At 45.9% G+C, this 11,306-nt stretch overlaps 1 protein-coding gene across 1 annotated transcript; it reads right to left on the bottom strand.

Moving 5' to 3' along the window:
- Positions 1–8,199: 8,199 nt before the first annotated feature.
- Positions 8,200–10,901, bottom strand: LOC123155530 (uncharacterized). Its single transcript, XM_044573690.1, has 7 exons — positions 10,652–10,901; positions 10,032–10,104; positions 9,860–9,936; positions 9,681–9,750; positions 9,204–9,361; positions 9,058–9,130; positions 8,200–8,558 (listed from the first exon to the last, which is right to left on the bottom strand). The coding sequence occupies exons 2-7, from the start codon at positions 10,045–10,047 to the stop codon at positions 8,407–8,409; spliced, it is 546 nt and encodes a 181-aa protein (XP_044429625.1). The 5' UTR covers positions 10,048–10,104; positions 10,652–10,901; the 3' UTR covers positions 8,200–8,406.
- Between the last annotated feature and the right edge of the window lie 405 nt (positions 10,902–11,306).

Genomic DNA, 11,306 nt, shown 5'->3' with positions numbered 1-11,306 from the left:
GTAGGATTTCAGGCAAGATGACCGTCACCTTGGATCTCATTACTATCATTGCTATGCTAGACTGCTTTGTTCTATCGCTTTGCTGCGCTACCTATCTCTTGCTCGTCAAGCCTCCCAGTTTGTCGTGTCAGCCTCTAACCTTTTTCACACTTCCTAGCAAACCATTGCTTGGCTATGTTACCGCTTTTGCTCAGCCCCTCTTATAGCGTTGTTAGTTGCAGGTGAAGTTGAAGATTGCTCCATGATGGACAGGATTATGTTGGGATATCACAATATCTCTTATTTAATTAATGCATCTATATACTTGGTAAAGGGTGGAAGGCTCGGCCTTATGCCTGGTGTTTTGTTCCACTCTTGCTGCAATAGTTTCCGTCATACCGGTGTTATATTCCCGGATTTTGCGTTCCTAACGCGGTTGGGTGATTTATGGGACCCCCTTGACAGTTCGCTTTGAATAAAACTCCTCCAGCAAGGCCCAACATTGGTTTTACCATTTGCCTCACCACCACCTACTTTTCCCTTGGGAGTCGCTCTTTCGAGGGTCATCTTCATTTTAGCCCCCCCCCCCCGGGCCAGTGCTTGTCTATGTGTTGGTCCAAACCGAGCAGCCTGCGGGGCCACCTCGGGGCAACTTGAGGTCTTGTTTTACTCGTAGCTTGACTTATCCAGTGTTGCCCTGAGAACGAGATATGTGCAGCTCCTATCGGGATTCTCGGTGCATCGGGCGGCTTTGCTGGTCTTGTTTTACCATTGTCGAAATGTCTTGTAAACCGGGATTCCGAGTCTGATCGGGTCTTCCTGGGAGAAGGTATATCCTTCGTTGATCGCGAGAGCTTATCATGGGCTAAGTTGGGACACCCCTGCAGGGTATTTAATCTTTCGAAAGTCGTTCCTGCGGTTATAGGCAGATGGGAATTTGTTAATCTTCGGTTGTAGATAACTTGACACCAGATCCGAATTAAAACGCATCAACCGCATGTGTAGCCATGATGATCTCTTCTCGGCGGAGTCCGGGAAGTGAACACGGTTTTTGGGTTATGTTTGACGTAAGTAGGAGTTCAGGATCACCTCTTGATCAGTGCTAGCTTCATGACCGTTCCGCTTGCTCTCTTCTCGCTCTTATTTGCGTATGTTAGCCACAATATCATGCTTAGTCGCTGCTGCAACCTCACCACTTTACCCCTTCCTTTCCCTTTAAGCTTTGCTAGTCTTGATACCCATGGTAATGGGATTGCTGAGTCCTCGTGGCTCACAGTTTACTACAACAACAATTGTAGGTACAGGTTTATGCGATGATCATGACGCGAGAGCGATGCTTGCTTGCATTGAGTTCTTCTTCTGCTTCTTCGATCAGGGGATAGGTTCCAGGTCGGCAGTCTGGGCTAGCAGGGTGGATGTCGTTTGAGTTTCTATTTGTGTTTCATCCGTAGTCGGATGATGCTCTTATGTATTGTGATGAGGTATTCATGTGGCATTGTATGCCTTATGTATGTATCCCCGTCTATTATGTAATGTTGATGTAATGATATCCACCTTGCAAAAGCATTTCAATATGCGGGTCTATCCTTGGTGGGACCTTTGAGTTCCTTTTGGATAGGGTCGCATATTGGGTGTGACAGGCCTCCAGGGCGGGGTCCATCCACCCGTCCTTGGAAGGCGCGACTCGCTCTGGAGCGAAGTCCGGAGCGATAGCAGGTGTGATGTTCCGAATACTGTCCGACAGCTGATCTAGGTCGTGCACGTCGCGATTGTTCGGCGCTCCTGACACGGGCCTGAATCCGCCGAACATCAAGTCTCCGGGGAGGTCGGCGGTGTAGTTTAGGTTTCCAAACCTGACCTGACGGTCGGGGGCGTAGCTATCGATCTGCTTCAGATGGCCAAGCGAATTGGCCTATAGTGTGAATCCGCCGAACACGAAGATCTGTCCGGGGAGAAAAGTCTCGTCTAGGACAGTGTAGTTGAAGGTTGGAGAAGCCATCTAACCTTGAAGTGACGACACAGAGGAACTCTCAATGAAAGCACCAATGTCGGTGTCAAAATCGGCGGATCTCGGGTAGGGGGTCCCGAACTGTGTGTCTAAGGCTAATGGTAACAGGAGGCTGGGGACATGATGTTTACCCAGGTTCGGGCCCTCTCGATGGAGGTAATACCCTACTTCTTGCTTGATTGATCTTGATGATATAAGTGTTACAAGAGTGGATCTACCACGAGATCAGAGAGGCTAAACCCTTGAAGATAGCCTATGGTATGATTGTTGATGATGAAGATGATTGTGATGAGTCCTACGGACTAAACCCTCCGGTTTATATAGACAACGGAGGGGGCTAGGGTTACACAGGGTCGGTTTGTATAGGAGGAGATCTACATACAGATCGCCAAGCTTGCCTTCCACGCCAAGGAGAGTCCCATCCGGACACGGGACGAAGTCTTCTATCTTGTATCTTCATGGTCCAACAGTCCGGCCAAAGCACATAGTCCGGCTGTCCGGATACCCCCTTATCCAGGACTCCCTCAGTCGTGCCGCATGCTCCTACCTCCCATGGCCGGCTGTGATGCCGCGGAGGCCTCACCGCCCCCTACTACTCCCACCGCTGGCCAGGCCATCCCTCTACTCACCCACACCCCCTGTTATTCTGCGGCGACGGCAGCCTCACACCGCAGCCGAACTGGTGAACCCTTGTACTCCTCTTCGCGTGGGCATCCACTGCTGCATCCTCCCCGGCTCCGCGTTGTCCCCTACCTAGGTCTCGCCGCTGTCCACCGTCATGGTGCTCTCGGCGCGGCGTGGTCAATGTGGTCAAGGACCGACTTCCATTGGAAGAGTACTGTACGTGGAGAGGCTGACAGCTGGGTCCACGGCAGCCGCAAGGAAGTGCCTCCTTATTACGCGCAAAATAAGTATTCTTCCACCTGACAGCGGGGACCCATTGGACGGGCCACCGTATTTCACAAAAAAAATGATTCGCCCCCTGACTGCTGGGACCCACCAGCTACATCTTCGCACTCAAGAAAGCGCGTCCGAAAAAAACGATTCTCCCCCTGACTGCTGGGACTTACGAGCTACATCTTCGCACGCAAGGAAGTGCATCCAAAAAAAGATTCGCCCTCCTGACTGCTAGGACCCACCAGCTACATCTTCACACACAAGGAAGTGCGTCCGAAAAAAAAACGATTCACCCCCATGACTGCTGGGACCCACCAGCTACATCTTTGCATGCAAGGAAGTGCCTGACTGTCGGGACCCACCTGGTCGAAGCGTATGTAGCGTTGTCATTCTGGTCGCGAACGTGTACGTACATATATACTGGTCGATGTAGAGGCACGCACATGTCGTAGTAGAGGCGCGCATGTAGCATGTACACGTACGTACAACGGCTAGTGTGCAAGAAAGAAAATACGGCGACGTATGTGTACATACGGGTGGGGTCTCGAATGCCTACTCGCACATACGTACGGCCAGGGCTCGTGTACATGGCTGGGTCGGATCAGAGAAACAACGTCGCCGTCGTGTTCATGGGGAGCCAACCGGCTGGGTCGGAACGGAATGCGTCGTTGTGTTCATCGGGAGGGCTTGGACAGAATAGGCGATGGAAATGAGGCCTGGCGTACCGCAGAACGGAGGAAACGGCCTTGTGTTCGAGCGGCCATGTTCGAAACGGGATCCTGTTCATTGGGAGGGGTCTGGTGATACGTCTCCAACGTATCTATAATTTTTTATTGTTCCATGCTATTATATTACCCCTTTTGGATGTTTATGGGCTTTATTTTACATATTTATATCATTTTTTGGGACTAACCTACTAACCGGAGGCCTAGCCCGTATTGCTGTTTTTTTGCCTATTTTAGTATTTCGAAGAAAAGGAATATCAAACAGAGTTCAAACGGAATGAAACCTTCGGGAGCGTGATTTTTGGAATGAACGTGATCCAGAGGACTTGGAGTGCAAGTCAAGAAGCAATCGAGGCGGCCAGGAGATAGGAGGGCACGCCCCTGTCTCCTGGGCCCCACGAGCGGCCACCGACGTACTTCTTCCTCCTATATATACCTACGTACCCCAAAAACATCCAGGGAGCCAACAAAAAATAATTTCCACCGCCGTAACCTTATGTATCCGCGAGATCCCATCTTGGAGCCTTCGTCGGTGCTCCGCCGGAGGGGGAATCGACCACAGAGGGCTTCCACATCAACACCATAGCCCCTCCGATGAGTTGTGAGTAGTTTACCACAGACCTTCGGGTCCATAGTTATTAGCTAGATGGCTTCTTCTCTCTTTTTGGATCTCAATACCATGTTCTCCCCCTCTCTTGTGGAGATCTATTCGATGTAAACTCTTTTTGCGGTGTATTTGTCGAGATCCGATGAATTGTGGGTTTATGATCAAGTTTATCTATGAGAAATATTTGAATCTTCTCTGAATTCTCTAATGTATGATTGAGTTATCTTTGCAAGTCTCTTCGAATTATCAATTTGGTTTGGCCTACTAGATTGATCTTTCTTGCCATGGGTGAAGTGCTTAGCTTTGGGTTCAATCTTGCGGTGTCCTTACCCAGTGGCAGAAAGCTTGCAAGGCACGTATTGTATTGTTGCCATCGAGGATAAAAAGATGGGGTTTATATCATATTGCTTGAGTTTATCCCTCTACATCATGTTATCTTTCTTAAAGCGTTACTCAGTTCTTATGAACTTAATACTCTAGATGCATGCTGGATAGCGGTCGATGTGTGGAGTAATAGTAGTAGATGCAGGCAGGAGTCGGTCTACTTGTCACGGACGTGATTCCTGTATACATGATCATGCCTAGATAATCTCATAATTATTCGATTTTCTAACAATTGCTCGACAATAATTTGTTCACCCACTGTTATACTTATGCTATCTTGAGAGAAGCCACTAGTGAAACCTATGGCCCCCGGGTCTATCTTTTATCATATAAGCTTTCAATCTACTTTTATTTGCATCTTTACTTTTTTCATCTATACTATAAAATACCAAAAACATATTTATCTTATCATACTATCTCTATCAGATCTCACTTTTGCAAGTGGTCGTGAAGGGATTAACAACCCCTTTATCGCGTTGGTTGCGAGTTATCAAGGAGTTTAGTAGCTTCTCCTAACGTGATTTCCATAAACGTACCTCCCGCGGAAGAATCTAAAAGATTTCTAGAAGCAAAATTCAATCCGGCATAAAAAAAAATTATGATCATCCATAAGTTTAAACCATGAGTAGGGCAATTGTGAATCATTAATTTCATTCTTTCCCAAGATTGGGCAACATGCTCATGATCAAGTTGTTTAAAATTCATAATGTCGTTTCTAAGAGAGATGATCTTAGCAGGAGGAAAATACTTACAGATAAAAGCATCTTTGCACTTATTCCATGAATCAATACTATTCTAAGGAAAAGATGAAAACCAAGTTTTAGCATGATCTCTAAGCGAAAACGGAAATAACTTCAATTTAACAATATCATTATCTGTATCTTTCTTATTTTGCATATCACACAAATCAACAAAGTTGTTTAGATGAGTAAAGACATCTTCACTAGGAAGGCTGGAGAATTGATCTTTCATAACAAGATTGAACAAAGAAGCATTGATTTCACAAGATTCAGCATCATTAAAAGGAGCAATCGGAGTGCTAAGGAAATCATAATTATTGGTATTGGAAAAGTCACACAATTTGGTATTATCTTGAGACATCGTGCCAAACAATCCAGCACACAAGCACACAAGAAGGCAAGCGAAAGAGAGAGGAGATTGGGAAAGAGAGGGCAAATATAACGGCAAGGGTGAAGTGGGGGAGAGCAAAACGAGAGGCAAATGGCAAATAATGTAATGCGAGGGAGATGAGTTTGTGATGGGTACTTGGTATGTCTTGACTTGAGCGAAGACCTCCCCGGCAACGGCGCCAGAAATCCTTCTTGCTACCTCTTAAGCACTGCGTTGGTTTTCCCTCGAAGAGGAAAGGGTGATGCAGCAAAGTAGCGTAAGTATTTCCCTCAGTTTTTGAGAACCAAGGTATCAATCCAGTAGGAGGCTCCTCAAAAGTCCCACGCACCTACATAAATAAACAAGAACCTCGCAACCAACACGATAAAGGGGTTGTCAATCCCTTCACGGAAACTTGCGAAAGTGAGATATGATAGAGATAATAAGATAAGATAAATATTTTTGGTATTTTTATGATAAAGATTGGAAAGTAAAAGATGCAGATAAAAGTAGATGGAAAACTTATATGATAAAAGATAGACCCGGGGGCCATAGGTTTCACTAGTGGCTTCACTCAAGATAGCATAAGTATTACGCTGGGTGAACAAATTACTGTCGAGCAATAGATAGAAAAGTGCATAGTTATGAGATTATCTAGGCATGATCATGTATATAGGCATCACGTCCGCAACAAGTAGATCAAAATGATTCTGCATCTACTACTATTACTCCACACATTGACCGACTCCTGCCTACATCTAGAGTATTAAGTTCATAAGAACATAGTAATGCATTAAGCAAGATGACATGATGTAGAGGGATAAACTCATTGAATATGATATAAACCCCATCTTTTTATCCTCGATGGCAACAGTACAATACGTGCGTTGTTGCCCCTGCTGTCACTGGGAAAGGACACCGCAAGATTGAACCCAGAGCTAAGCACTTCTCCCATTGCAAGAAAGATCAATCTAGTACGCCAAACCAAACTGATAATTCGAAGAGACATGCAAAGATAACCAATCACACATAAAATAATTCTGAGAAGATTCAATTATTTCTCATAGATAAACTTGATCATAAACCCACAATTCATCAAATCTCGACAAACGCACCGCAAAAAGAGTTACATCAAATAGATCTCCAAGAAGATCGAGGAGAACTTTGTATTGAGATACAAAGAGAGAGAAGAAGCCATCTAGCTAATAACTATGGACCCGAAGGTCTGTGGTAAACTACTCACAACTCATGGAAGAGGCCTTGGAGATTATGTAGAGGCCCTCCATGGTCGATTCCCCTTCCGGCGGAGCGCCAGCAAAGGCTCCAAGATGGGATCTCGCGGATACAGAAGGTTGCGGCGGTGGAAATAGTTTTCGTGGTACTCCTGGATGTTTTCAGGGTACGTGGATATAAATAGGCGAAGGAGGTAGGTCAGGGGAGCCACGAGGGGCCCACAAGGGTGGGGGTGCGCCCACCCTCCTAGGGCACGCCCTCCTGCCTCGTGGATGCCTAGGCTGCTTCTTGACGTCCACTCCAAGTCTCCTGGATTGCATTTGTTCTAAAAATATCGCTCCCAAAGGTTTCATTCCGTTTGGACTCCTTTTGATATTCCTTTTCTTCGAAACACTGAAATAGGCAAAAAAAAATAGCAATTCGGGCTGGGCCTCCGGTTAGTAGGTTAGTCCCAAAAATGATATAAAAGTGTAAAGTAAAGCCCATAAACATCCAAAACAGGTAATATAATAGCATGGAACAATCAAAAATTATAGATACGTTGGAGACGTATCATTGGGCAAATAAGCCGTGGCCATGGCTCGGACGCGTCGGGCGCGTGTGTGGGCGCGTGCTGGGCGTGTCGGATGCGTCAGGTCTGTGGTGTACGTGTGCATGTGCACGTGTGTGTGGTGCACGGGGGTGACCGTGTAGGAGTACACCATGCGCGTGACTGTAGGTGCATTCTGTTGGTGAGATTAGGGGGTGCGAGGAGTTGGTCCAAGGCAGGCTCGCCATGACCCAGACGTGTGCGTGCATGTCGCGAGCGCGGCCAGAGCGGGCTGGACCAAGCGCTCGGCGTGGACTGGGACGTGGGGTACGTGCCCTAATGTGGCCCAGGGTATAAAGAACCCTCCCATATGCGTTTTAACAAGTGTGGGCTGAGTTCGTGATCAAGTAAAAGAGAAAAATGTCGTTCGGGCGACGGTGGCGTTCGTGCCCCGGGAAACCTTGTTGTGTCCACTATGTGCTCTGTGTTTGCTTCTTCGTCCTCCTTCTTCTGGTTCGCGCTAGAGCAATGTTATAGAGGAGAGAGAGAGAGAGGTAGAGCTAGGGGAGGAGCTAGGGTTCCAACACCACCGCTTGCCATAAAGCCGCCGCTGACGTCAAGCACACGCAAGCCTCGATGGCCCTGCGGTACACATCAGTGCGGGTCCCATTATAAAATAGTAAGCGCAACTGAAACATCATAGAGTTTTGAAATAACAGTCTAGGGTTTATCACGACCTTAATAAATAGACATAATACCAACAACAACACATGGAGTCAACCTCCGGAAGGTAAAAGAGCTATCAACAAGGTACCAACACAATTAGGTTTCTCAAGAAGTCTTATTCAAAGTTGTAATGACTAAACAACTGGTTCCAGCCACCTGCTGATTCCCGGCTTCAGGAGTTTAACAAGGTGATTTTGCATCAGGTACCCTACTCTTTTTGCTCTTCCGCCTTCTTGTGAAGCTCCAGTATCATATTGGCAGCTGCCGAGCACTTCGCCTCGTATGGGGTAGGACGAAGACCACCAGTGAGGCTCATCTCAAAATCTGGGCATCTCAAATGTACACTGGCGTGGTACATTCCTGAAAAGATAGGAAAAGGACCGTTGAAGAAGTGCTCAAAAGTCAAAACACACACACACACATACGAAGATGATAGTCAATCAAACATCAATTCTGGTTATTGCTAAGTGGGGACCTAATCAGTCTGGTCTAAGATAACTACTGATCGAATGTTAAAAAACCTAACACTTGAACAGAGCATAACATGTGAAAAATAAGCAAGCGGCTTATTTGTATTGCTACTTTGACATCAAGAGAGCAAATCATGCATATTGATCTGACACCTTGAAAAATCTTTTCGTCTAAGCATGGTTAGCGTAGCACACTATGTATGTTATCATCTCAATTCAAAAAACGAACGAGGACCTATAGGGATTGAATTCGATAAATGAGAATCAGGAAGTACATGGCATAGGATACATTCATATGATATTCCTAATTGTTATGCCTACATGGTCCAAGGACCTAATACTTGCCTATCTAGAATATCTAGGAGATAAAAGTAAACATTTGTACATACCATCTAAAACTAAAGGTAATACTGTGTATCTTGGGAGTATCCAGTCGGCCCCATGACAGATCAGATCAAGCTCCTGCATAGACAAGTGTCAGGGTACCAGTGGCATTTAAAATTGTAATACATAGATTAAGCTTGAGGTTTCTTACCTTGCATTGTCGGAGGAGTGCCTCCCTCAATTTCTTCCTATTAGTGATCGATTGGTCACCATCTCCAAAGCAAGATGAATTGGTAACTTCTGTCATATTTGAGCAAGTTTCCTTGTATTTGCTTATTATTGATACAGCTTTAGGTGTCATCTTTCCTTCTTCATAAGTTTTAAAACATGATGAGTACAAGAAATGTGGAACTAATATAGAAGCAACTTCCTGCCAAAACATTAAAAAATCCAAAAAATACATCTTGCCAAAATTGGCCACAGTTCTGACGGACAATTTGTACATCACAAAGTGCGGTGGACGATTTCTCCACAATGAAAAGTGTGATACAACACAGTTTAGCGCAGAACTTTTGAAAACATATGGCTCAGAGGAAAACTTGCCGACAGTGTTGACCGCAAAATTGTAACAGTTCTACAATGTGATTGTAAATGTAACCATGTTTAAAATGTGACATGGGTAGAATACCACTCAAGAGTGTCTGGATGTCCATATCACACCGAGCACTTCGTTCTTGAAGTATGCTTTCCTTGCGAAGCTGAAATGAAGAGAGAATAGGAGAGTTCACATCAAATTCTCAACTAGAAGAAATTATAGAAAGCAAGCATAATTTTTTGCTGAAATAAGAGAAAAGACATATAACATACAATTTCATCCCGTATTTTCTGAATTGTTTTCAGCGAATCATCTATCTGGCCATCATCATTGTACTTACTTGTGGCACCTTCAAAGAAAATTTTGAAACACATAGAGTAAGAACTTGGGAAGATCAATTACCAATATATGAAAAATAAGAAGGCTTGGGTAGGTTTATCTGACCTGACTCTTCAGACATTTCAATATTTTTGCCTTCCAAAGCACGGATCTTAAGTGAAGGATTACCACGCGTCGCCTGATACAACAATGAGTTCTTCAAGTTAAAGCAGAGTGAATGGATCACATGAAAACCTTGGCCTAAACACCACCTACGCATCTGAAACTAATTTATGGAAAGGATGAATATTTCTTTTGATTGATTGAGCACATATGGTGTGTCTCCTCTCTTAATATGAACACCATCAGCCAATAAGATTTCAAAAAATAGCAAGGGGGAAGGCATCGTTGGGTCAGAGCAATTTCTGGCTATACAAGAATAGCCTGGAAGATGCGAGGAAGACGGTTCTGTGATTACGACGGCGAGCTTCTCAGGGTTGAGCAGTTGCAGGAGCGACCCCTCGCTCTTCCCGGCGATGGGTACGGCCAAGATTGACACAGGAGGGGGGAGGGGGCAGCGGCTATGGTGAGAAGCCAGAGCTGCAGGTGAAGAGAGGGAGCGGTGGCGAGGAAGGAGGAAGGAGTCGGAGAGGCTGCGTGGGCTGGAAAGAGCGAGCGTGGGGAGGGGGTTTCTACGGAAGAACCTGACCTGCGGCTTGACGGTGAGGAGGGGCGCACCGATATACCTTGATAGTGGCGGCGTGTGAGAGGAGGGGATGGTGGCCGGCGATGCAAGGCTCGGTGGCGGAGATGCGCAGCGAACCAGCCCCCGTCACCGTGTTCCCTTCCTGCAGACGGGCACGTGGCGGATCTGGTTGATTCCCCCACGATCGTCGCCTCGCAGGCTTGTTCTTCTCCTCCCAACGCTCACCAGATCTGCCGACGCTGAGATCGGCTATGTTGGCGTGCGGAAAGAGACGAGGTTACGTGCGTGGGTAGAACACTAAGGGGCTGGCCAATCAGGAAGGACAAAACACGTGAATTCTCTCTCTCTCTCTATCTCTCTATCTCTCTCACAAACACACACACACACACACACACGCAGACACACACACACACACACACACACACACACAAAGATACATGTTCACTGCACACACAATGTACCTCTCATAATGCGCCTCTGCCAATGTGAACATAGTGAGAGGGTGCCCTTGCATTCGGCCATATTGTGTTTGATACTAGTATAGCTAGCTGACTCAAACATGCCTAATAAATTGACCGAACACAACTTTCTCCTTGGTTTGCAAAACTTGCCTTCTATATCTTGACATTTTTTTCCTAGTCCTAGTCTACCCTAATAATAATAATAATAAATAAAAATAAAAATAAAAATAAAAA

This window comes from Triticum aestivum, chromosome 7B, assembly GCF_018294505.1.
Source record: "Triticum aestivum cultivar Chinese Spring chromosome 7B, IWGSC CS RefSeq v2.1, whole genome shotgun sequence".
Lineage (NCBI taxonomy): Eukaryota > Viridiplantae > Streptophyta > Magnoliopsida > Poales > Poaceae > Triticum > Triticum aestivum.
This window is presented reverse-complemented; position numbering and strand designations above follow the sequence as displayed.

What these genes read in the sequence shown, in the direction of transcription:
- LOC123155530 (XM_044573690.1), bottom strand. An exon ending in CACTCCTCCGACAATGCAAG is followed by an intron (nt 9,131 to 9,203) that starts GTAAGAAACCTC and finishes TTGTCTATGCAG; the next exon opens with GAGCTTGATCTGATCTGTCA. An exon ending in ATTACCTTTAGTTTTAGATG is followed by an intron (nt 8,559 to 9,057) that starts GTATGTACAAAT and finishes CTATCTTTTCAG; the next exon opens with GAATGTACCACGCCAGTGTA.